The sequence below is a fragment of the Rhinatrema bivittatum genome, chromosome 8, assembly GCF_901001135.1.
Source record: "Rhinatrema bivittatum chromosome 8, aRhiBiv1.1, whole genome shotgun sequence".
NCBI classification, from domain to species: domain Eukaryota; kingdom Metazoa; phylum Chordata; class Amphibia; order Gymnophiona; family Rhinatrematidae; genus Rhinatrema; species Rhinatrema bivittatum.
This window is the reverse complement of record NC_042622.1, coordinates 248,362,041-248,388,502: the sequence shown is the minus strand read 5'-3', so window position 1 is coordinate 248,388,502 and position 26,462 is coordinate 248,362,041. Positions and strand designations below refer to the sequence as shown.

At 47.9% G+C, this 26,462-nt stretch overlaps 1 protein-coding gene across 3 annotated transcripts in view; it reads left to right on the top strand.

Annotated features, from left to right (window-relative positions):
• SH3GL1 (SH3 domain containing GRB2 like 1, endophilin A2) overlaps window positions 1–26,462 on the top strand; it is a 247,787-nt gene that overhangs the window by 192,932 nt on the left and 28,393 nt on the right. For 2 of the 3 annotated variants that reach the window (XM_029614521.1, XM_029614523.1), the window contains one exon: window positions 3,727–3,783. The exons of the other annotated variant lie outside the window; for it this stretch is intronic. In XM_029614521.1, coding sequence (XP_029470381.1) covers window positions 3,727–3,783 — 57 coding nt within the window. The remainder of the gene's footprint in view (window positions 1–3,726; window positions 3,784–26,462) is intronic. 3 annotated transcript variants of the gene reach the window in all.

Genomic DNA, 26,462 nt, shown 5'->3' with positions numbered 1-26,462 from the left:
TCCATTTGCTTCATTGTTCCAAAGAAAGACGGCACTTCAAGACCAATCCTGGATCTAAAAGGGGTGAACAGATGCCTGTGTGTGCCTCACTTCCAAATGGAGACTATTCGGTCGGTGATCGCCTCGGTGCGTTCAGGAGAGTTCCTGGCCTCACTAGGTTCCACGGAGGCGTACCTTCACGTAGGTATTCCACTGTCTCTTCGGCGATGCCTAAGGTTCTGCATCCTAGGTCGGCATTATCAATTCAAGGCTCTCCCGTTTGGGCTCGCAACGGCGCCTCGTACTTTCACGAAGGTGATGGTCGGGGTGGCGGCGCAACTTCGCCGGGAGGGTTTCTGGTTCATCTTTACCTGGGCGATTGGTTGATTCGGGCGAAGTCCGAGGATCAGTGTCGGCTGTCAGTGGCCAGGGGCCTACACCTCTTGCAGTCGCTAGGCTGGGTAGTCGATTTCAACATGAGTCCATTGGTACTCACGCCGGTACCCACGCAGACCCTGGAATGCCTTGGAGCCGTATTCGACGAAACGGGGCAGGGTGTTCTTATCGCAGGAACGAAGGTGCAAACTGCAGTCTCCAGTGAGGCGCTTGCTGTCGCTCCGCCTACCACGGGTCGGCGATTACTTCATGGTCCTGGGTACTATGGCCTCCACTCTCGCGTTGGTCCACTGGGCGTTGGCTCATCTACGGCCGTTGCAGTCGTCCTTACCATCCCGCTGGCAGCCGGTCTCCGGAAGCGTTCTACCGTCCACTTCCACTCGTAGGCCGGGCGAGATCCGGCCGGTCCTGGTGGCTCGATTCCAGTCATTTGACCTCTGCAGTGTCACTCCTAGTGCCCAACTGGACAGTGGTGACTACGGATGCCAGTCTCTCCGGATGGGGAGCAGTCTGCCTAGGGAAGTCGGTTCAAGGCCTACGGTCAGCGTCTCAAGCCCGATGGGCTACCAACCGACTGGAGACCACAGCGGTCCATCTGGCGCTGCAATCGTTCCTACCTCTGCTGAGGGGACGGGCAGTCTGTGTTTTGTCGGACAACGCAACCGTGGTGGCCTACATCAATCGCCAAGGAGGGACGAGAAGTCCACAGGTGGCGGACGAGGCGCGGCTCTTGATGGCTTGGTCGGAGCTAAATCTAGACAACATTGCAGCCTCTCACATCCATTGCAGCTTCACATACATTGCAGCCTCTCACATCGTTGGGGTCGACAACGTCCAGGCGGATTTTTTCTGCCGTCATCATCTGGATCCCGGGGCATGGGAGCTGGCGGACGAAGCTTTTCGCCTCATCTGCAAGACGTGGGGTATTCCCCACATGGACTGGATGGCCACAGGCCACAATGCGAAGGCTCCGCAATTCTTCAGTCGGCGTCAAGGATGGGGAGCAGGAGTCGACGCCTTGGTGCTTCCCTGGCCGACGGATGTCCTGCTGTACGTCTTTCCTCCGTGGCCGATGTTCGGCACGATTCTGCGCCGCATAGATTTGCACCCGTTCAACGTGTTCAACGTGATCCTGGTGGCTCCGGCATGGTCTCGCCGTCCGTGGTTCGCGGACCTTGTTCAGTTTGTCGGTGGCGGCTCCCATGCGTCCCATGCGTCTCCAGGGATTCGCGGGGCTCTTCTGTCAGGGCCCCGTCTGTTTGGAGGATGCGGATCCCTTCTGTCTCGCGGCCTGGCGTTTGAGAGGCATCGGCTAACAGGGGAAGGTTACTCTGACGCGCTGGTGGCTATGCTGCTGAGGTTCCAGGAAGCAGTCTACGTCCTTGGCGTACGTCCGGTTCTGGGTAGTCTTTGCGGTATGGTGCGTGCAGCGGGGTGTGGATTCCACTGCCGTTTCTGTTTCTGATATTCTGGCTTCTCCAGGCTGGTCTGGCCAAAGGATTGGCATGCAGTTCCCGGCGGGTCCGCGCTTGGTTGCTTGCGGGTCCGGATGTTTCCTGTTTCTCCGGGGGGCTAAGCATCTCCGTCCGCCATTGCGTTTCCCCTGCCCGTCCTGGACCCTTAATTCGGTTCTTTCCACCTGGTGCTCGGCACCGTTTGAACCCTTGAAGCGTACAACTCTTAAGGTTCTCTCTTTAAAGACTGTATTCTTGGTGACGATTGCCTCGGCGCGGCGCTTTTCTGAGTTGCAGGCTCTCTCCTGTAGAGAACCGTTTTGTGTATTTCCGATTCGGGGGTATTCTGGCGGCCGATCCCTTCCTTTCTACCTCAGGTCGTTTCGTCTTTTCATCAGAATCTGTCAGTGGAGCTGCCCGCTTTGCGGACGGGAGCTCCTCTGATCCTCAAGCGAGGGACTTAAAGAGACTTGAGGTGCGAAGTTCCCTTCTACACTACCTGGCGGTCGCTAATTCCTTTCGGATAACAGATCATTTGTTTTCCTTTTCGGGTCCAAAGAAAGGGGCCACAGCATCCCGCAAGACGATTGCCCGTTGGCTAAACGAAACCATTGGTTCGGCATACTTTGTGCGGGGGGGAAACCGATTCCTGGGGCCTCAGGGCTCACTCGACACGGTCTCAAGCGGCGTCTTGGGGCGGAATTTTCGCAGGTGTCGCCTCAAGAGATTTGCAGGGCTGCTACCTGGAATTCGTTCCATACCTTCATTAGACATTACCGATTGGATGTTCAGGCTACTGATTTCGGGGGGTTTTTTGGAGAGAGGGTACTCCGAGCGGGACTCTCTGCTTCCCACCCTCGGTAATTTAGCTCTGGTACATCCCAGGTGTCCTGGACTGATCCTGGTACGTACAGGGAAAGGAAAATTAGTTTCTTACCTGATAATTTTTGTTCCTGTAGTACCAAGGATCAGTCCAGGATCCTGCCCGCAGCGCTGCTTTGAAGTAACGGAGAGTCCGCTCCGAGTTCTTCTTAGCTAACCTGGTCGCTTGTTTTCGCTCTCCTGGTTGGGGAGTCCAGTTTCGACAGGGGTTTGACATTCTGTTCGGTTTAATTACAGATAGTTGATAGCTAGTTCTAGTTGCGTTTCTACTTTGACATTACGTAAGACTGAGGGGCTGTGACTGGCACAGGGTCCTATATGGCTCCGCCCACAAGTTTTAGTCTGTCTCCATCTACTGGTGCGGAGTCACAACCCAGGTGTCCTGGACTGATCCTTGGTACTACAGGAACGAAAATTATCAGGTAAGAAACTAATTTTCCTATTTCAGAGAATGCTGTTGGGGCACATATGATTGTGTTTAGTGCAATAAACCCATGGCTAACTTATCTGCATAATGGGCTTTAAGTGAAGTAGATTAAAGTGTTTGTGTTAAAAATAAATAAATAAATAAATAAATTAAAATTAAAATTAAAAAAAAAATACCCAGCACTGTGGCACAAGGATCTGGGTTTCTTTGTCTGTCATTGCACAATGACACCTAGTGGCCAGACTTGGTATGCACACATACTGGATTTATGCTGTGGTCAATAGACTAGATGTGGTGGGGGCTGTGAGAGCTTGCAGGAGGAGCATAAAACCCAAACCATTGAATTAGACAGCTAACCAAAACACTTGTTTCTTTATAGGCTGTAGTGTGCAATCTGGTTATCTGGCCATGTTTCTTGATCCAGAACACATTTGGGGCATGCACTTGCAATACTCATAGGCTTTGATAGTTAAATAGGCATTTGAGAAAGTATCTGGATCTTATTGCACCATGCTGTGTCTTCAAACATCCATGTTTCTTTTTTTTGTTTGTTTCGTGTGCATTTATTTTACTTTTTAATGTAAGCAGCCTCATCCTCTTTCCGATTTGACAAGCCCACCCGGACTCCAAGCACCAGGAGCACGCGTGAGTCTTCCCCTGATTCTATCTCCTGTCCTGCATGGAGTAGGATGTTCTCCCAGCCTTCCAGCCTTTCCTTCTTTCTTTCTCCACACTTGTCGCATGAGACTGCACAGCGCATTAAAACTTTTGCCTTGATCTGATAGAAAACATTAATTCTGGAATATGCCAAAAAGGCTTTTTTTTTTTTTTTTTGGTAGTGGATGGAAAGGATTTTCTCTAGCTCTACATTTTTGACTGGATGGTTGTGACAAAACAGTTGCCTAATCGAACAGTATGGTTAGATCAATTGTCACTATTTTTTTTTTGTCCTATGAAATAAACATATTGGTATTCATGACTTTAAATGTTTTCCACAAGAATTGTACCAAACAATTCACTTCCCTCTTCCTGCCCTAGGAAAATCAAATGAAATCCTACAGGGAGAACATGCTTATATCTTTAAACATGTGTCATGGTGAATTCTTTACTTTTTGCACTTGGTAGACTGCCAAGCAGTCTGGAAAGAAAAGTAGGACCTGTCTGCATTGTGTGTTTCATAAGCACCCATGGCAGGTGCTGATTCTCAGCCTGGGTCTGGTACAGACTTTCCTGCTAAATGCATAGTTCTGAAGTTCTTTCAAGCAGCAACACTGCAATTTTTTCCTAAGAACCCTGGGGACTGCCATATTGGAAATAGTCAAAAATTAACATTTGTGTTGGCTACAATGTTAATTTGAGTCAGTGAGCATGAGGTAATTTCTATCCCTCACTAATGTGACTGCTCCCAGGAATGAGAATTGCAAGCCAGTTGCTTAACAAATCTGTATTTATGTTTATCAAGAGCATTTTCCATGAATACAGAGTTTGTGTTTGTGATACAAAGGGGATGATCATCTTTGCTGTGTACTGAAGCAACTAGAACATATAGCAGTTATCTTTTGTAGTGGAATGCAGGCTTTTCTGGAAAGAATCGTGTTTTGGAAAATGTTCACCGTATGAGAAGACTTTTTACCTTTTTATAGGGTTGCACTATATATATATATGTGTGTGTGTATATATATATGTGTGTGTGTATATATATATATATATACATATATGTATGTATGTATATATGTATATGTATGTTTTGAAATGGCAAAGGCATCAAAAAAACCTGCTTACAAAACAAAAACTGTCCTGTGAATGAAGCGGTTATTGCTACACCCCAGCCCCTTAACTGCATCTCCATTGGCTGGCTTGTGCTTGCTGTAGAAGCAGGTGATGCCTCTGTCATGAGCTCCATTTCACAATGCATTATGGACCATCCAAATTGCATGTGGTGAGAATTATGGAGAATTCCACACTACTGCTGAAGTAAGCATTTGACATCTGCTCATCTTTGATCTTCTTCCCCACACCCGGACTTCAAGCTATCATCAATGCTTCTGCTGCTGGATGTATTCAAGAGCTTAGTCTTTGATGGTATTCAACCAGTATAGACTCTTGTCTGTCTGGGTTTCCAAGAACGGAACATTTTTCCTTCAAATTTTGTGGTGCTTTGGTGGCAGTGGAGTCAGATTATCTGCTGGATGATCATGGCTGGGTCATTAATACTGTAAAATTGAGGCCATTACCACCTATAGATATATAGTGCTGAAAAAGTTTGTGAACTCCCGAGAATGATCTATTTTTAGCACAATTTATACTCAAAACATGATTGCCTGATTAGAAATAAAACCCCTTTGAATAAATAAGACAGATACTTTTTCACACAGATACTTATTTTGAACAATCAAATTGTATGAACCCTTCATTCACTAATTGGCACCAACTTATGCAGCAATAACTTCAACGAAATGTTTCTCATAAGTGTCAATTGGCCAAAATCTCTTTCATACAGAACTGTCTGCTCTGACATTTGATGGCTTCCTTGCATGAACTTCTCATTTCAGGTCTTACCACAGCATTTCAGTAGGGGTTAGGTCAGGATTTGTAGATGGCAAATCCAAAACATGAAATTTCTTCAGTCATTCTGTAGTAGAATGTAATTGAATGTTGAGTTGTTTCCAATTAGTTGGGATAAAGAAACTAGAAGTTAATGTAATATTTCCCACACACTAATTTTGAATTAGTCTTATTCTTACTTTGTACATTATTGTATCTAAAACGTGGAACTGTTTTTAGTTTATACCCTTTTTATTTCAGAAGTCTAGTTTCAATTAAGGCTATCATGATAAGAAGGAAAAAAGCTTCTTACCTGCTAATTTTCCTTGTAATACCAAACCGATCCAGATGAATGGGTTTTTTCCCCCCCCCCTACCAACAGATGGAGACAGAATAAAAGCTTCACTGTATCAACTATTTAATGCACTGTGCCACCTGCAGTTTCTCAGTATTCTTGTAACAAAGCTAAAACCCCATACACCCCCCACCTCACCCCCTCAAGCAGAGGTATACAGTGTTATTCAGTGAACCATAAAACAGATTTTTGTAATGTTTTACTGATCATAGGGTCATCCTGCAACCAGTAGCACTCAGCCCATAATGCAGACTGCATCCAATGCAGCAAGGACACTGCCATGACGCCACCAGCACTCCTGCTTCCCAAGCGCCTCCGGCAGCACTCTCTCCAGGATGCCAACTTCCCCTGAAGCAGTGAGGATGCTACCATGATGCCACCAGCACCCCTGCTCTTCGAGTTTCCCTAGGCTTGCGCAGTATGGTGCCTTTATAGTTCCCGTGGCGGGAAACAGCCTGGCTAGCGCCCCTTGAAGATATTATGCAGCTGGGTATAAAGGTCCCAACCACACTCCCTTCCTTGCCTCAACAACAGGCCTTCCTGCTTGTTATCAGTACATGTTCTCCTGTGTTCCTGAACCTGCCTTGCCTTGTCCAACCTACCCTGTCTCCAGACTGACTTCAATATTGACCTCTGCTATGGATACAGACTACTCGCCTGCCTGCCACCTACCACTGACTTTATCTTTGGACTTTGCCTATGTCTTGCTTGCCGCCTACTCAATCTCCATTTTGCTACTTGTTGTTCTCTGAGCATGCTTGTTCTGACTTTGATCCAGTCCCAGACTCTTACCCTTTATGCCTGTGGGGACCCTTCACTAAGTCCTGCTGGCCCCTGGAACCCAAAGGCTCAACCTGTGGGGAATGGGGCTGGTATAGGTGAAGCTCAAGTCTTGTTCCATGTTCGCCAAATGTCGACGTGGGCCTAGTAAGTTTGCCTACTAGGCTGTGTCAACTATGCAACAGCACAAGGGTCCACTATTCTTACAACTTGACTCCCTTCAACTGAAAGAAGCTGAAAAAAACACTGAAAACCAAAAGCAAATAATGGCTCTACATAGTATATACAAACATGTGAGAGCAGTCTGCAGTCCAACCAGGTGGGACTCTGGACTGATCTGGTAGGACTCAAGGAAAGAAAATTAGCAGACAAGGACCAGTTTTTCCTTCCTTATCTACCAGCCCAGTCCAGATGAATGGGATCTACCCAAGCCATTCTTACACTGGGAAGGACCCTGCAAAAATTGATCTCAATATTCCTGCTCCAAAAGACCTCCACTTCTGAAGCCTTCTGGTCCAATCTGTAATGCTTGGAAAAAGTATGCAAAGACCAAGTTGTTGCCTTGCAGATTTCTTGTGGTAAAACCAGCTGATGCTAACCCCAAGAAGCCGCCTGCCCCCTAGTTGAGTGAGCTCGTAAAACCTCTGCCACAATATGACCTTGGCAAATATATGCTGAAGCAATAGTCTCTTTAATGTGACAAAGTGATAGCTAAAGCCAGAAGAATGCTAGGCTGCATAGAGAGGAATATCTAGTAAGAGAAAGGAAGTGATGATCCCCTTGTACAGGGCCTTGGTGAGGCCTCACCTGGAGTTCTGTGTTCAGTTCTGGAGACCGTATTTCCAAAGGGACAGACAGGATGGAGGCGGTTCAGAGAAGGGAGACCAAAAACGTCTGCATAAAATGACTTACGAGTAGAGAGTCAAGAACCTAAATATGTATACCCTGGAGGAGAGGAGGAGCAGGGGTGATATGATACAGACTTTCAGATACTTGAAAGGTTTTAATGATCCATGGTCAACAACAAACCTTTTCTGTTGGGGAAAACTATCAGTAGAACTGGGGGTCATGATTTGAAACTCCAGAGAGGAAGACTCAGAACCAATGTCAGGAAGTATTTCTTCACGGAGAGGGTGGTGGATGCCTGCAATGCCCTTCCGGAGGAAGTGGTGAAGACTAAAACTGTGAAGGATTTCAAAGGGGCATGGGATAAACACTGTGGATCCATAAAGGCTAGAGGATGGAAATGAAGAGTAGAGCCATGGGAGTGGCTTGCTGGAATGGTGGTTCCCTGTTCGTACCTGCATCAGTCCAGACTCCTGGTTTTTGCCCCCCTCTCTAGCAGATGGAGACACAAGTTTAGCAACAAACTCTGCCTTATCTAGGATGGTGCCACCTACAGTCTGGCAGTATTTTTCTGTCTCCAGCAGGTGGAGGAGGTGCAAAACCTACAGTCCTGAGTTAGGGCCTAGCTGAGTTAGTGTTAGGCAAAAGTTTAAAAAATATTTCTTGTCAGGAGACCGACTGCAGTGTGTTCCTGCAGGTCGGGGTCTCCTGCCTCCTAGGGGGTTGTGAGGTCCTGAGGGGACCATCATCCCTGGTTCCAGAGGCTGTAAGTGTTGTGGGTTGAGGACCCATCGATCAACACTTTCTACTACTGGGGGTGATACCGGGGAGCCTGGCTCATTCCCCCCCAGTATGTTCAGGACCCAGAGGCGCCGGACAGGTACTTTAAAAAAAAAAAAAAAATCTGATGTTTATTTTTAGCGCAGCTTATCTCCGGGGCTGCCCCGATTGCGGGGGGGGGGAGGGTGTTTATACGCCGTTTTGTCGCGTTTTCAGGGAGCGGGGGGGGTCGTTCCTTCAACCTCCATGCCGCGTCGGGCTGCGTGTCGAGCCTGTGGCGCGCTCGCGGCTGTCCAGAGACAGCCTGTGCGCCGCGTGTGTTTCCGGGGGCGAGGGTGCCTGTGCGGCCCCGAAGAGAGTCGTTCTCCGGGTCCAGACCGTGATGGGCACGTTTGGTGAGCTGCCGGGGGCGATCTCTGATCCGTTCCCGGGCAGCGTGGGAACGGACGCCATTTTAGGTTCCCCGAGGTCGGAGGCTCCGGTGGGCGCCATTTTGCCTCCCTTCACAGCAATGAGTCCAGCAGTGCAGGCAGCGCCAGGAGAGGAGGAGCTTCCTCCCACTTTGTCCCCGCAGCGTGGAGTCCCTAAGGGGGAAAGGACCGCGGAGGGGAGCAGGTCTCATGCTTCAGATACAGATGACACTTCCTCGGAGTCTTCATTTTCCTCAGATTTTGTTCTCCTCATGCATAAGGCCCGCAAGGCGGGTAAAAAGAGGCCTCTGCTCCTGGACTCTCAACCCTGGCCTCCGAAGCGGGCTAGGGCTCCTCAGGATGCGAGTTTTTTGCTTGGCCAGCAACCGAAGCCCTTAAGAACCACGGTGGCTGACTCCGATTCGTCCTCAGAATCAGAGGACCAAGACGACCGAAAGTTGCCTTCTCAGTCCCCAAGGGGGGGTGGAGGGGAGACATCGAGAGACAACAGGGAGGACTGCGGGGAGTCCATGGGACGGACGGAGATGATCCACAGGTGGTCCAGCTTTTTCGCAGAGATGAACTAGGACCTCTTATACCTGCTATCCTGGGGGAGCTAGGCATTTAGCTTCCTCAGGAGGAGTCTCGGCTTGGGGCTACGGACCCTGTGATGTTGGGACTCCAGGAGCCTCCTTTGTCCTTCCCTTTCCAGTTTTCAGCCACGGACTTACTTTTTAAGGAGTGGGACACTCCGGACTGAAGGTGGCGAAGGCCATGGATAAGCTCTATCCTTTACCTGAGGAGGCCTTGGAACTATTGAGGGTCCCTAAGGTGGATGCAGCGGTGGCGGTAGTCACAAAGACCACCACTATTCCGGTCACGGGAGGGGAACATCCCTGAAGAACCTACAGGATCGTAAGCTGGAAGTTCAGCTTAAAAAGATATTTGAAGTCTCTGCCCTGAGGATTCGGGCAGCGATGTGTAGTAATTTTTCATTGAGAGCAGGTCTGCGTTGGGTCCAGCAGCTCCTTGCCAACGAGTCGTAATCCTAGGAAGAAGCCCTACAGGCAGGTCGTCTGGAGGCTGTCATTGCCTACAGTGCGGATGCCTTTTAGGATTTGATTTGCACATCAGCTAGGACCATGGTGTCGGCGGTGTCCACACAACGTCTTTTGTGGCTCTGTAACTGGGCTGTGGACGTGTCTTCGGAGGCTCAACTAGGTTCCCTGCCATTCAAAGGTAAGCTGCTTTTCGGCAAGGAACTGGAGGATCTAATCCAGTCCTTAGGCGAGAATAAGGTGCATCACCTGCCGGAGGATAAGCCGATCAAGAGGAGCTCTGTTCCCTCCAGGTTTCGTTTTCGCAGAGGTCGGAGGACCGAGACTTCTTGAGGTTTGGTTTCTTCCTTTCATCACAACACCAGTAGGCAGCAGTCCTACACTCTGTCCTTTCGGGGGCAGCGTTTCGGTAGGCCTGGCTCCGGCCAGAGCGCGCTGGGTGGAAAGACCTCGCAATGATGGGCAGCCGGCTCATTCCTCGGTCCCAGTAGTGGGCGGCAGACTGACTCTGTTTTATGAGGAGTGGGCCAAAATAATGTCTGATCAGTGAGTCCTTTCTGTGATAAGACACGCTTACGCGTTAGATTTTGCACGTATGCCCCACCAGCGGTTCCTGGTCTCTCCCTGCAGCCAGGCACCAAAGCGCAGAAAGGTATAAGAAGCGCTTCAATGGCTGCTCAAACTCAGTGCTGTCTGAGGAGCTTCGAAAGGGCCAGTACTCCATTTATTTCGTGGTGCCAAAAAAAAGAAGGAACCTTTCGACCCATTCTAGATCTCAAGCAGGTGAACAGATGCCTGTGGATTCCTCTATTCCGGATGGAAACACTAAGATTCGTCATTGCATCAGTGAGTCGGGGGGAGTTTCTGGTGTCTCTGGATCTCACCGAAGCCTATCTGCATATCGGCATCCGAGCAGATCATCAACGTTTTCTACAATTCTCCATCCTGGGGCATCACTGTCAGTTCTAGGCACTTCCATTCGGACTAGCCACGGCACCCAGAACATTCACCAAGATTATGGGAGTGGTGGCGGCGCAGCTCCGCAAGGAAGGATATCTAGTCCATCCATACTTGGACGATTGGCTGATCCGAGCAAAGTCGGAATTGCATTATCAGGAAGCAGTCCATAAGGTATTGCAGTTGCTAGGGAACCTTGGTTGGGTGGTCAACCTGACCAAGAGTCGACTGACTCCCTCCCAGTCCTTGGTGTTTTTGGGGGCTTTGTTAGACACTTGTCCTGGCATGGTATCTCAACGGAAGAGCGTGTGACCAAGCTTCAAGGTCAGGTTCGGGCCTTGCTAGCCAAGTCTTCTCCAATAGTTTGGGATTATTTACAGGTGCTAGATTCCATGACATCAACTCTGGAATTGGTTCCTTGGTCTTTCGCTCATATGAGGCCTTTGCAATCCGCGTTACTCTCCCGCTGGAACCCGATCTCAGAACAGTTTCATCTTCCTTTGTCTCTGATGGAATGCGCTTGTTCAACCCGGACAACTTAAAGCGGGGAGTGCCTTTGGTAATTCTGCATTGGACGGTGGTCACGACAGATGCCAGCCTTTATGGCTGGGGAGCGGTTTGTCAGTGGAAGTCTGTGCAGGGCAGGTGGTCCATCAATCGCCTGGAGACCAGAGCGGTGAGGTTGGCATTTCTTCCAATTCTCCGAGGCAAGTCTTTGCGGGTTCTGTCTGACAATGCGACCACGGTGGCTTATATCAACCGTCAGGGAGGAACAAGGAGTCATCCAGTAGCATTGGAAGCTCATCTGCTGATCACTTGAGCAGAATGGAACTTGTTCACCATAGCGGCCTCCCACATTGCCAGAGTCGAAAACATTCGCTGACGAAGCTTTTCATCGCATTTGTGCCCATTGGGGAACACCCTGTATGGATCTCATGGCGACATTCAGAAACATCAAGGTGCCAAGCTTCTTTGCCCACAGCGGGGAACCATGCACAGAGGGCAAAGAAGCTTGGTGGTGTATGTCCTACTTTGTGTTTCCTCCTTGGCCACTCATCGGTCGAATTCTTCGCAGAATAAAATTGAAATCCAGAACCTCCAGGGTGGCATTCTCTGAAATGCTTCCTGTTCCACGTTCAGGTCCCCAGAGGCAGGCAGAGCTCCAGAGTTTCAATGCGTGGATGAGACGATGGAGCAGAGAAGAGGGATTCAGCTTTGTAAGGAACTTGGGAAACTTTTGGGGAAAGGGGAGACTTTTCCGAAAGGATGGGCTCCACCTTAACCAGAGTGGAACCAAGCTGCTGCACTAACCTTCAAAAAGGAGATAGAGCAGCTTTTAAACTAAAACAAGGGGGAAAGCCAACAGTCACTCAGCAGTGCATGGTTCGGAGAAATGTATCCTTGAAGGATACTAATGAAACAGGAGAGTTAGGGCATCCCAACAGTGAGGTTTCATTAAAAGCAAACATAGTCCATATGCCTATATGTAAAAAAGCATCGAAGCTAATGATTTCTGAATTATCCCTAACAACTGAAAAGCAGGTTGTTAATACAAACAAAAAACACGTTTTGAAATGTCTGTATGCCAATGCCAGACGTCTAAGAAGTAAGATGGGAGAGTTAGAGTGTATAGCAGCAAATGATGATATTGACATAATTGGCATCACAGAGACTTGCTGGAAAGAGGATAACCAATGGGACAGTGCTATAGAAACATAGAAATGAAACATAGAAATGACGGCAGAAGAAGACGAAACGGCCCATCCAGTCTGCCCAGCAAGCTTCGCACTTTTTTTTTCTCTCATACTTATGTTACTCTTGGCTTTTAGTAACCTTTTGGTTTTATTTCCCTTCCACCCCCATCATTAATGTAGAGAGCGGTGTTGGAACTGCATCTAAGTTAAATATCTAGCTTAATTAGTTAGGGGTAGTAACCACTGCAATAAGCAAGCCACACCCATGCTTATTTGTTTACCCAGTCTATATAATTCAGTCCTTGTTGGTTGTTGTCTGTATATAGATCCACTTTTCTTCATTCCCCCTGCCATTGAAGCAGAGAGCTATGCTGGATATGCATTGAAAGTGAAGTATCAGGCTTATTTGGTTTGGGGTAGTAACTGCCGTAACAAGTAAGCTACTCCCTGCTTTTTTGTGAATGCAAATCCTTTTTTCCACATTTCCTCTTGCCGTTGAAGCTTAGAGCAGTGTTGGAGTCACATTAACCGTGTGTATGTTTATTGAATAAGGGTATTATCTCCAGGTGGTAGCCATCATTCCCGCGAGCCACCCACTCTTCATTCACGTCCTCTAGATTTTATGGATCTACAGTGTTTATCCCACGTCCCTTTGAAGTCCTTCACGTTCTGGTCTTCACCACTTCCTCCGGAAGGGCATTCCAGGCATCCACCACCCTCTCCGTGAAGAAATACTTCCTGACATTGGTTCTGATTCTTCCTCCCTGGAGCTTCAAATCGTGACCCCTAGTTCTGTTGATTTTTTTCCGAGGAAAAGGTTTGTCATTGTCTTTGGATCATTAAAACCTTTCAAGTATCTGAAAGTCTATATCATATCACCTCTGCTCCTCCTTTCTTCCAGGGTGTACATATTTAGATTCTTCAATCTCTCCTCATAAGTCATTCGATGAAGACCCTCCACTTTTTTGATCGCCCTTCTTTGGACCGCCTCCATCTTTTCTCTGTCTCTTTGGAGATAGTCTCCAGAACTGAATAGAGTACTCCAGGTGAGGCCTCACCAAGGACCTATACAAGTGGATAATCACTTCCCTTTTCTTACTCAATATTCCTCTCTCTATGCAGCCCAGAATTCTTCTGGCTTTAGCTATCGCCTTGTCACATTGTTTCGCCGACTTCAGATCACTAGACACTTTCTCCCCCCATCGAATACAGTTCATTCGATTTTCCATTCCCCGTATGCATGACTCTGCACTTCTTGGCATTGAATCTCAGCTGCCATATCTTTGACCACTCTTCCAGCTTCCTTAAATCCAGTCTTATTCTCTCCACTCCTTCCGGCGTGTCCACTCTATTGCAGATCTTAGTGTCATCTGCAAAATGACAAACCTTATCTTCTATCCCGTCTGCAATGTCGCTCACAAAGGTATTGAACAGGACTGGTCCCAACACCGATCCTTGCGGTACACCACTTAAAACCTCTCTCTCTTCAGAGAGAGTTCCATTTACCATCACACATTGTCTTCTGTCCGTCAACTAGTTTGCAATCCAGGCCACCACCTCGGCACTCACTCCTAAGCTTCTCATTTTATTCATCAGTCTCCTGTGCTGAAATCCAAGTAGATGACATTGAGTGCTCTTCCTTGATCCAATTCCTTGGTTACCCAGTCAAAAAAGTCAATCAGATTTGTCTGACAGGATCTTCCCCTGGTGAATCCATGCTGCCTCTGGTCCAGCAATTCTCCCGACTGTAGATAGTTCACTAGTTTCTCTTTCAACAGTGACTCCATTACTTTTCCCACCACCGAAGTGAGGCTAACTGGTCTGTAGTTACCAGCCTTTTCTCTGTTCCCACTCTTGTGAAGCGGGACCACCACCGCTCTTCTCCAATCACTCAGCACCACTCCCGTTTCTAGGGATCTATTGAACAGGTCACACAGTGGACCCGCCAGCACATCTCTGAGCTCCCTCATTTATCCTGGGATGAACTTCATCAGGCCCCATGGCTTTGTCCACTTTCAGTTTCCCCAGCTCTTCCCATACATTATTTACTGTAAATGGAGTTACATCTACTCCACTCCCCTCCAGTTTCTTGTTAACTAGTGACGGTCCTTCTCCAGGGTCCTCTTTTTAGTGAACACAGAACTGAAATATTTGTTTAATATTTCTGCCATTTCTTCGTATCTCTCCACACATTGATCCTTTCCACCTTTCAATTTCACTATACCACTTTGAACTTTTCTCTATTTCAGTGATGTATCTGAAAAATGTTTTGTCACCTCTCTTTACCTCCTTGGCAATCTTTTCTTCCGCTTGACTTTTTGCCGTCTTGATTAATATCTTCGTGTTCCTCAGTTCTACCAGATATTCTTCTTTGTGCTCCTCCCTTTGGGATCTTTTATATTTCTTGAACGCTGTTCGTTTAGCCTTTATTTTGTCAGCCACCTCCTTTGAGAACCAGATAGGTTTCATTTTTCTTTTGCTTTATTTATTTATTTTTTTTAAGAGTTTTTATATACTGTCATTAAGTTATTCACCATCATAACGGTTTACAATAGGGCACCAATATAAAAAATATGGGTCGTACATTACATAGGTGGTGCCATTAGTATTCGGTAACAATAAGGTGTTTATTTGGGTATTGAGTGTTGCATAGCAATGTGTCCTGAAGGTTGCCTACAGTTAAAAAGGTTGAAATAATTCAGTAAGGATCGTTAAATTAGGTATTTGGTGCTTTATGCCGCATATCTTTGCTTGGTTTCCTGCATCATTTTTCTTTCTTGAAGGCTTGTATGTAAAGCCAGGTTTTGAGCTGCGTATATCAGGATACAAACTATATAGCAATGATAGGGAGGATCAACTTGGTGGGGGTGTGGCACTTTATGTCCGGGAGGGTATAGAGTCCAACATGATAAAGATCATACTAGAGACTAAATGCTCAGTAGAATCTATATGGGTAGAAATCCCATGTGTGTTGGGTAAGAGTATAGTGATAGTATACTACCATCCACCTGGACAGAATGGTCAGACAGATGATGAAATGCTAAGAGAAATCAGGGAAGCTAACAAATTTGGCAGTGCAATAATAATGGGAGAATTCAATTACCCCAATATTGACTGGGTAAATGTAACATCAGGACTTGCTAGAGACATAAAGTTCCTGGATGTAATAAATGACTGCTTCATGGAGCAATTGGTTCAGGAACCAACAAGAGAGGGAGCTATTTTAGATTTAATTCTTAGTGGAACGCAGGATTTGGTGAGACAGGTAACTGTGGTGGGGCCACTTGGCAACAGTGATCATAACATGATCAAATTTAAACTAATAACTGGAAGGGGGACAATAAGTAAATCTGCAGCTCTAACACTAAATTTTAAAAAGGGAAACTTTGATAAAATGAGGAAAATAGTTAGAAAAAAACTGAAAGGTGCAGCTGCAAAGGTTAGAAGTGTTCAACAGGTTTGGACATTGTTTAAAAATACAATCCTAGAGGCACAGTCAATATGTATTCCACACATTAAGAAAGGTGGAAGGAAGGCAAAACAATTACCATCATGGTTAAAAGGTGAGGTGAAAGAGGCTATTTTAGCCAAAAAAACCCTTCAAAAATTGGAAGAAATCTGAAGAAAATGGGATAAACATAAACATTGTCAAATTAAGTGTAAAGCATTGATAAGACAGGCGAAGAGAGAATTTGAAATGAAGTTGGCCATAGAGGCAAAAACTCATAATAAAAACTTTTAAATATATCCGAAGCAAGAAACCTGTGAGGGAGTCGGTTGGACTATTAGATGACCGAGGGGATAAAGGGGCTCTTAGGGAAGATAAGGCCATTGCAGAAAGACTAAATGAATTCTTTGCTTCCATGTTTACTAATGAGGATGTTGGGGAGATACCAGTTCCGGAGATGGTTTTCAGGGGTGATAAGTCAGACAAACTGAACGAAATCACTGTGAACCTGGAAGATGAGGTAGGCCAGATTGACAAACTAAAGAGTAGCAAATCTCCTGGACCGGATGGTATGCATCCTAGAGTACTGAAGGAACTAAAAAATGAAATTTCTGATCTATTACAAGATTTGTAACCTATTATTAAAATCATCCATTGTACCTGAAGATTGGAGGGTAGCCAATGTAACGCCAATATTTAAAAAAGGCTCCAGGGACGATCCGGGTAACTACAGACCAGTGAGCCTGACTTCAGTGCCGGGAAAAATAGTGGAAACTATTCTCAAGATCAAAATCGTAGAGCATATAGAAAGACATGGTTTAATGGAACACAGTCAACATGGATTTACCCAAGGGAAGTCTTGCCTAACACATCTGCTTCATTTTTTTTTGAAGGGGTTAATAAACAGCACACAGCACTATTCTCAGAATGTGCATTAAAATAGTCTAACAACTCTATTTCACATCAAACGAAATTGTAAAACACAAAGATTATGTATTTTATCTGTGAATAGTACCTTACAGGCACACCTGGTCATGACCATTTTCACTAAACAATCGATTGTATTATTTAATATATTGTAACTGAACCTATTGTGGCACCTGTTAGAATGTACTATGGTACACATCTCACCTACTTTAATTTATGTGCCTACATGTAAACCGTTGCAATGGTATATAACTTAGCGATGGTATAGAAAAGATTTAAAAAAAATAAATGTGGATAAAGGTGAACCGGTAGATGTAGTGTATTTGGATTTTCAGAAGGCATTTGACAAAGTCCCTCATGAGAGGCTTCTAAGAAAACTAAAAAGTCATGGGATAGGAGGCAATGTCCTTTCGTGGATTACAAACTGGTTAAAAGACAGGAAACAGAGTAGGATTAAATGGTCAGTTTTCTCCGTGGAAAAAGGTAAACAGTGGAGTGCCTCAGGGATCTGTACTTGGACCGGTGCTTTTCTATATATATATATGATAGATATATATAAATATATGATAGATATATATAAATATATATGTATATATATATATACATATATATATGTATATATATATATAATATATATATACATATATATATATATAAATATATATATATATAAATATATATATGTAAAAGAGAGCATATCACACCCATCTTAGTAGACCTACATTGGCTGCCCATCCAGTTCCGCTCCCAATACAAAACCCTTACTATTCTTCACAACACCCTCTACAATAACAACTCCCCCTGGCTTAAAGAAATGCCCCACTTCCACCTCTCCACCCGCCAGACTAGATCCACCTCCACAGGCACCCTCCACACTCCCCCCCTCAAAACTGCCCGCCTATCCACCACCAGAGAAAGAGCCTTTACCATCGCAGGCCCCGCCCTCTGGAATTCCCTCCCCACATACCTCCGTCTTGAACCCTCCCTAACCATCTTCAAAAAAGGCATTAAGACCTGGCTCTTCCGACAGGCTTACCACTGCTCCAGCCCCTCGTAGTCCACCCCCCTAAATCTGCCCCGGCCCCCTATAGTCTACCCCCCTGAAACCCCCCCAATCGCTCCCCCCTGTCTCTCCCCTGCCTCACCACCCTGAATCCACCCGAGCCTCACCCGTCAACCCACCCATACCCCCACCCTCCCTCCCCTTACCCTTTCCCTATACCCCCGCCACCCTCCCATCGTGCTCCACTGTAACCCAGTTAAAACTTACAACCTATATGTCGAAATCAAGACTCCGTTATTACCTGCTGTAACTGCTGTAAATAAGCTAATACTTTATATATATGTTTAATTGTTTAATTGTTTAATAAGTTATATATATGTTTAAGTGTTTAATTGTTTAATAAGTTATCTATATAATCCACCATAACTGCTGTAATTAAGCTTTAATATATATCATTATATAATCTATTTATTCCTCATTAACCGCTGTAAAAAATCAACCTTGTTCTAACCTCATTAAGCAACCTATCCTGTAAATACTGATATGTTCCTTATACCTTTCTCAGCTGCTGTCTTTCCTCCTTTACCTCTCTCCCCCCTCTTCCCCCCCCCTCTTTTCGCTCTTGCTCCACTCCCCCACTCCCTGTTTTTTGTAATTTCCTCCTTTCTCAAGTTTATTGTAAACCGGCGTGATGTGCTTGCACGAACACCGGTATATTAAAAGCTGTTAAATAAATAAATAAATATATATATATATATATAATCTAGAGATATATATATATATATATATATATATATATATATATATATATATATATATGACGAGTGAGATTATCAAATTTGCGGATGATACAAAATTATTCAGAGTAGTTAAATCACAAGCGGATTGTGATACATTACAGGAGGACCTTGCAAGACAGGAAGACTGGACATCCAAATGGCATGTGAAATTTCATGTGGACAAGTGCAAGGTGTTGCACATAGGGAAAAATAACCCTTGCTGTAGTTACACGATGTTAGGTTCCATATTAGGAGCTACCACCCAGGAAAAAGATCTAGACATCATAGTGGATAATACTTTAAAATCGTCGGCTCAGTGTGCTGCAGCAGTCAAAAAAAGCAAACAGAATGTTAGGAATTATTAGGAAGGGAATGGTTAATAAAACGGAAACTATCATAATGCCTCTATATCGCTCCATGGTGAGACCACACCTTGAATACTGTGTACAGTTCTGGTTGCCGCATCTCAAAAAAGATATAGTTGCGATGGAGAAAGTACAGAGAAGGGCAACCTAAATGATAAAGGGGATGGAACAGCTCCCCTATGAGGAAAGACTGAATATGTTAGGGATGTTCAGCTTGGAAAAGAGATGGCTGAAGGGGGATATGATAGAGGTATTTAAGATCATGAGAGGTCTTGAACGAGTAGATGTGAATCGGTTATTTACACTTTCGAATAATAGAAGGACTAGGGGCATTCCATAAAGTTAGCAAGTAGCACATTTAAGACTAATCGGAGAAAATTCTTTTTCACTCAACGCACAATAAAGCTCTGGAATCTGTCGCCAGGGATGTGGTTAGTGCAGTTAGTATAGCTGGATTCAGAAAAGGTTTGGATAAGTTCTTGGAGGAGAAGTCCATTAACAGCTATTAATCAAGTTTACTTAGGGAATAGCCACTGCTATTAATTGCATCTATAGCATGGGATCTTCTTAGTGTTTGGGTAATTGCCAGGTTCTTGTGGCCTGGTTTGGCCTCTGTTGGAAACAGGATGCTGGGCTTGATGGACCCTTGGTCTGACCCAGGATGGCAAGTTCTTATAGAATTGCATCCGGCGAGGTGATTCTCTTAGCTCCCGAGTGGCCACAGTGCCCATGGTTTGCGGATTTGATCAATCTGGCCATTGACGGTCCTCTGAGATTTCAGGAGCTGCCGGACCTCCTCCATCAGGGTCCGGTTTATTTTGATCAGGTCGAACACTTTTGTCTAGCAGCATGGCTTTTGAGAGGAAACGTTTGAAATCCTAGGGGTATTCGGATGCTGTAATAACTACATTGTTGCAGTCCTGTAAGTTCTCCACTTCTTTATCTTATGTCCGGGTCTGGAAGGTTTTTGATGCATGGTGTCTCGCCACGAGTGTTGTGTCTACCCGGGCGGTAGCCGCGGTTGTCTTGAGCTTTCTTCAGGATGGCTTGTCGAAGGGCTTGTCCTGGAGTTCCTTGCGGGTGAAGGTTGCGGCGCTCAGTTGTTTGCATGGTAATATTCAAGGGATGGGCCTAGCGGCGCATCCTGATGTCTCTTGATTTTTGAGGGGTGTGAAGCATTTGAGACCGCCAGTACGGTCTCAAATGCTGTCTTAGAATTTGAATTTGGTTCTTAAAGCCTTGTGTGCGGCACCCTTTGAACCTTTGCGTAGTGTGACCTTGAAGAATCTCACCTTGAAGGTGGTATTTTTTGTGGCGATTGCCTCGGCACGCCGACTGTCGGAGATTCAAGCGTTGTCATGTAGGGAACCCTTTTTGAGGATTTCTGATTCGGGTATTTCCCTATGTACAGTTCCATCCTTTCTTCCCAAGGTGGTGTCTTGTTTCCATTTGAATCAGTCTGTGGAGCTTCTGGCTTTCTCTGATCAAGAACTGTCGGACCCAGATTATAAGGATTTGAGGAAGTTAGATGTTCTTCGAGTGTTGCTGCGCTACCTGGAAATTACCAATGAGTTCAGGGTGTCAGACCATCTCTTTGTACTCTGGAGTGGACCTTGTCGGGGTAATATGGCTTCTAAGACTACGATAGCTCGTTGGTTAAGAGGCCATAAATTCTGCTTATTTATTGAGCGGTCAGCCATTGCCCATGGGGCTTCGAGCTCACTCTACTCGATCTCAAGCCGCTTCCTGGATGGAAAGTCATCAGGTATCCCCGGAGGAGATTTGTAGAGCGGCTACGTGGAAGTCGCTCCACACCTTTGCTAGACATTATCGTTTGGATGTTCAAGCGTCAGGGACAGGGGCATTCAGAGCAGGGGTACTGCGTGCGGACCTCTCCGGATCCCATCCCAAGAAAGTGAAGCTCTGGTACATCCCAGGAGTCTGGACTGATTCAGGTACGTACAAGGAAAGGAAAATTAGTTTCTTACTTGATGATTTTCGTTGCTGTAGTACCACGAATCAGTCCAGAGTCCCACCCTGTTTTGGGTCTTAACAGAATTTGGAGAGTCCGTGCTATTGCTTTCATGAGTTGTTCTTTCTCTTGCAGATCAGTTGTGTTTTTTCTGAATACCTTGGGTGCTGATCCCATTTGGGGGTTTACAATTGTTAGGTTACTGTATATAGTTAGTTTGGGGGTTTTGGAATCCATTCTGCTTTGATATTAAGTATAACTGCCAGACTGTAGGTGGCACCATCCTAGATAAGGCGGAGTTTGCTGCTAAACTTCTGTCTCCATCTGCTGGAGGAGGGGGGGGGGGGGCGGCAAAACCCAGGAGTTTGGACTGATCCGTGGTACTACAGGAACGAAAATTATCAGGTAAAACTAATTTTCCTAGCATGTAGCAGATGGACTCAAAACAAGTGGGTATAGTGTGCTCGTGCTAGCAGTTGGAGACGGATCTGATGTCAGCACGGGGTACATATACCCCCTCAGGAAGTGCAGCAACTTAGTAATTTCCGTCTCCAAAGCAGTTTGGAGCTACCTCACGCTCGCTGAGCGTTTTCTTTCCAAATTCTAACGACTAAATTCATAGAAGAATCCTACCTGAAGACGAGCCCCGCACTCCTGCAGTAATACCATTTGGTCCCTCCCCCAGTTGAGTTTCCCGAGGTGATTTCCGTGGTCCCTCGGAGGTAAGAGCCTCGGTCCGGTGGCTGATTCACGGCAGGGACCTAGCCCCCGAGTGAGAAGGGCTCGGGCGCGGCACAGAGCCAGCCTCGGTCCCGGTGCGGACTTGGCCCCCGAGCGAGACGAGTTCGGGCGCAGCCTAGAGGCAGCGGGTGCACTTCCTCGAGCGCAGCGGTGACTGTAATTACCCTCTCCCCCTGCAGCCGGAGACCGCCCGGGTCGCAGCCAGGAAGCGCCGAAGTCAAGGTAAGGCATACATCTTTACTTGTGGGTCTCCGAGGAAGCGAGGTTTGGCAGGGTCTGCCTACGTGGCAGCACGCCAAAGAGGTCGCCATTTTTCTTGCCTGCTCGCCGTCACCATCTCCCTGGTTCATCGCCTCGCTCTAGCGCTCCGGCCAGACTGAGCGCACAAGCGACGGGTGCATAAGTTGGGCGCCCGAAAATAATTGGGCACATATTTGATACACGGCGCACATCGAAGACACCTTGATAGCCACACGTTGATGGGCACACGCTGTTCAGCCCACGCCGCTAGCCGCCCGTTGCTAGGTAAGCGCACGTTCATAGGCGCACAGCGCACGTAGACAATGCGCATACTCCGGCTGGGAGCACACCACATAGAGATAACAGTCAAGATGGAGCGTAGGAGAGCCCATGCGTCCGCAGAGCCGGCTCCTCCAGAATCAGGCATAAGAGCTCTAGGCCTCTGTTCAGCATGCAACCTCAGAGCCACACAGAGCGAGGAAGCAGACTCCCTATGTGCCCAATGTAAGGAGGCCCTGGGAGTTCCAGGCCAGGACCGGTCCCAGGCCAGCGTACTTGCCAGTTCCTCAGGGAACACCCCGGACCTAGCAGGCAACAGTGAGCAGCCAGGGAACCCGAGAGACCTGGTGCCCCTAAGGCTAGAACCTGCTTCGCTCTCCTGTGTGGAATTCTTCAAGGGAATTCATGCCTTTGTCAAGATGCAGTCTGATCCCCGAACACACCCATACGTACCGGAGGACCCCGCCCCTGGACCTTCAAGACCCAGGCTCGGCCGCTCGCCACCCGGAAGCCCCACGTATAGGGATTCAGATTGCTCCGAGGAAGAAGGCGAGCCCCCCGAGGAGGGAGAGCTTCCCTCGGGGATAGAGCCGTATCGAACCATGAGACGTTTCTTTCTTAAAGAGGATCTCCCAGACCTGGTCTCTCAATGTCTGTCGGAGCTGGCTATCCCGGGCCAAGGCACCCCAGGGGAACCTAGAATGAACCCTCTGCTAAGAGGGCCTGCGCCAAACGGCTAACCATTTTCCCCTCCTACAAGCAGCACAACAACTAATCGATCTGGAATGGAATGCGCCGGAGGCCTCATTCAAAGGGGGTCGGGCCTTATCTGGCATGTACCCCCTAGACCCGGCAACCAAGGAGCTGCTGGCGTGCCCTACGGTAGACGCCATAGTTTGCGCGATTGTGAAGCGCACCACTATTCTGGTGGAGTGGGGGCGGCGGCCCTCAAGGATGCACATGACCGGCGCATGGACGCCATTCTGAAACAAGCCTTTGAGGTGGCAGCTATGTCCCTACGAATTGCGACCTGCTGCACCGTGGTGACGCGTTCCTGTTTTATCTCAAGCTAGGAACAACACCCCGGGAGAAGAAATGGAATCAGCTCTCTCGTTCCTCACTGATGCAGCCTCCGACCTAGTCCGTACGGCAGCCAAGGGAGTGTCCTCCTCAGTAGCAGCCAGGAGACAGCTCTGGCTACGAAATTGGTCGGCCGACTCCTCCTCCAAGACTCTCCTCACAAGAATGCCCTTTAAGGGATCCCTCCTGTTCGGCAGCGATCTCGAGAAACTGGCTGATAAATGGGGCACCTCTCCATTACCCCGTCTACCAGAAGACAGGTCAAGGAGGAGCCAGCGCCATTTTTCTAGGCCATCCAGAGGTAGAAGCTCTCAGCACTTCCACCCTTACAGGGCTCGCTACCAAGCACCTCGCTCTCAGACCAGGAACCAGTCCTTTCGGACCAAGCACAACAAGCGGAGAACCGGCTCAGGTTCGGGTCCCGGCTGCACACCACAATGAGATTCAGCCGACCCATCTGGGGGAAGAAGCCATAGGGGGCAGGCTAACCCTATTCTACCGCAGGTGGGTCGAGATTACCTCAGACCAGTGGGTCCTCGCCATCATCCGAGAAGGGTATTAGCTGGACTTTCTTCGGCTCCCTCCGGACAAGTTTGTGGAATCTCCTTGTCCACCCCTCAAGAGGGCGGCGCTGGAAGCTACCTTGCGGAGGCTCCTGTCCCTAAACGCCATAATCCCAGTGCCTGCATGGGAGATGAATTCTGGGCATTATTCCATTTATTTTATAGTTCCCAAGAAAGAGGGCACTTTCAGGCCCGTCCTGGACCTCAAGTCAGTCAACCGACACCTACGGGTCCCCAGCTTTCGCATGGAAACTTTGCGGTCAGTCAAAGGTGCAATACAGCCAGGGGAGTTTCTCACATCCCTGGACCTGTCAGAAGCTTACCTGCATATCCCAATCCATCGGGATCACCAGCGCTACTTACGTTTCAAAATCCTGAGCCAACACTTCCAGTTCTGAGCTTTACCCTTCGGGTTAGCCACCGTGCCGCGGACCTTTACCAAGGTCATAGTAGTAGTGGCGGCATCACTCCGGAAGGAAGGAATTCTCGTTCATCCCTACCTGGACGATTGGCTGATCAGGGCAAAATCACCGGAGGAGAGCCGCCAGGCAACCAAGAGAGTTATATCTCTTCTGGAACGCCTAGGATGGGTAATCAATACAAACAAGAGTTCCCTACAGCCTTCGCAGTCGCGGGAATACCTCAGAGTCCGATTCGACACCCAGGGAGACAGTCAGCCTGATCTCCAAGAGGAAATTAAAACGCCGAAATTGTTTGCAGGCTTTGCTGAGCGCCACCCAGCCCACAGCTGGGGATTACCTACAAGTCCTCGGCCTAATGGCCTCCACTCTGGAAGTGGTACCGTGGGCGCGGGCTCATATGAGACCGTTACAACGCGCCCTTCTATCTCGGTGGAGCCCACGATTACGGAACTACACCGTGCATCTACCTCTACTGGCCAGAGTACGGCATCAGTTACGGTGGTGGCTGCGGCCCTGCCACATGAGCCAGGGGTCAAAAATGTCCTCTCCAACCAGGACCCTGCTCACTACAGATGCCAGCCTGAGCGGCTGGGGAGCACACTGCGAAGAACTCACCGCCCAAGGGCGATGGAACAGAGAAGAGTCGGGGTGGAACATCAACCGACTAGAGGCACGGGCAGTCAGGCTAGCAGGCCTGCGATTTGCCCACAGACTTCGAAACAGAGCGGTCAGAGTGATGTCGGACAACGCCACCACAGTGGCATACATCATCCGACAGGGCGGAACCAGAAGCCGACAGGTATCCCTAGAAATAACTCCCCTGATGACTTGGGCGGAAGCAAATCTCCAGGACATCTCCGCCGTCCACATCGCCGGGAAGGACAACACCACGGCAGACTTCCTCAGCAGAGAAAGCCTAAACCCGGGGGAGTGGCAGCTGTCGCACACAGCTTTCCAGATAATTGTGGATCAGTGGGGGACGCCGGGCATGGACCTACTAGCGGACAGGTCCAACGCTCAAGTACCCAGATATTTCAGTCGCAGGCGGGATCCTCTATCCCAGGGGATCGATGCCCTGGTACAGCCATGGCCTCAGGGGATCCTGCTATATGCCTTTCTTCCATGGCCCCTGCTGGGCGCCATTATACACAAGATTCAGCGGCACAGAGGCCTAGTTCTTCTAGTGGCCCCGGACTGGCCAAGAAGACCCTGGTATGCAGACATGAGAAGACTACTGGCAGGGAATCCTCTACGCCTGCCTCCGCACAGGGACTTGCTGCGGCAAGGTCCCATCCTCCACGAGGATCCAGCTCAATTCTTTCTTACGGTCTGGCCATTGAGAGGGCTAGACTGAAGAAAAGAGGATTCTCGAGGCCGGTAATAGATACACTCCGAGCACGCAAGTTCTCCACATCACTAACATATATAAGGATCTGGAGAGTATTTGAAGCCTGGTGCGACACTCGCAGCACCAATCCACATGCCGCTAAAATCCCTATCGTTTTGGATTTCCTGCAAGATGGACTTCAGAAGGGTCTGTCCCTCAATTCAATCAAGGTTCAGGTGGCAGCGCTGTCCTGCTATGGTCCCCGGAGTGACGGCAACAGCGTTGCCACACACCCAGATGTTTCACGTTTCCTGAAAGGAGTCAAACACATTCGCCCGCCACTGAAGTGGCCAGTGCCCCTGTGGAACCTCAACCTAGTTTTGGAATTTCTAGCGGGACCCGCCTTCAGACCCCTTCGAGGCCTGTCCCTCCGTTTGTTAACCTTGAAGATGGTGTTCCTGCTGGCCGTATGCTCAGCACGCCGCATCTCAGAGCTACAAGCGCTGTCCTACCGTGATCCGTTTCTCAGAATCACTCCAGAGGCTATCCATCTTCGCACGGTCCCTTCCTTCTTACCCAAAGTAGTCTCACAATTCCACCTCAACCAAACCATATCCTTGCCAACCACGGAAGGTTTGCAGAAGTCGGAAGAAGGTCGAATACTGCGCCATCTCGACATCGGCAGACTGCTGTCCAGATATCTGGAAATGTCGGAAGCAGTACGAAAGACGGACCACCTGTTCGTCCTTCACAG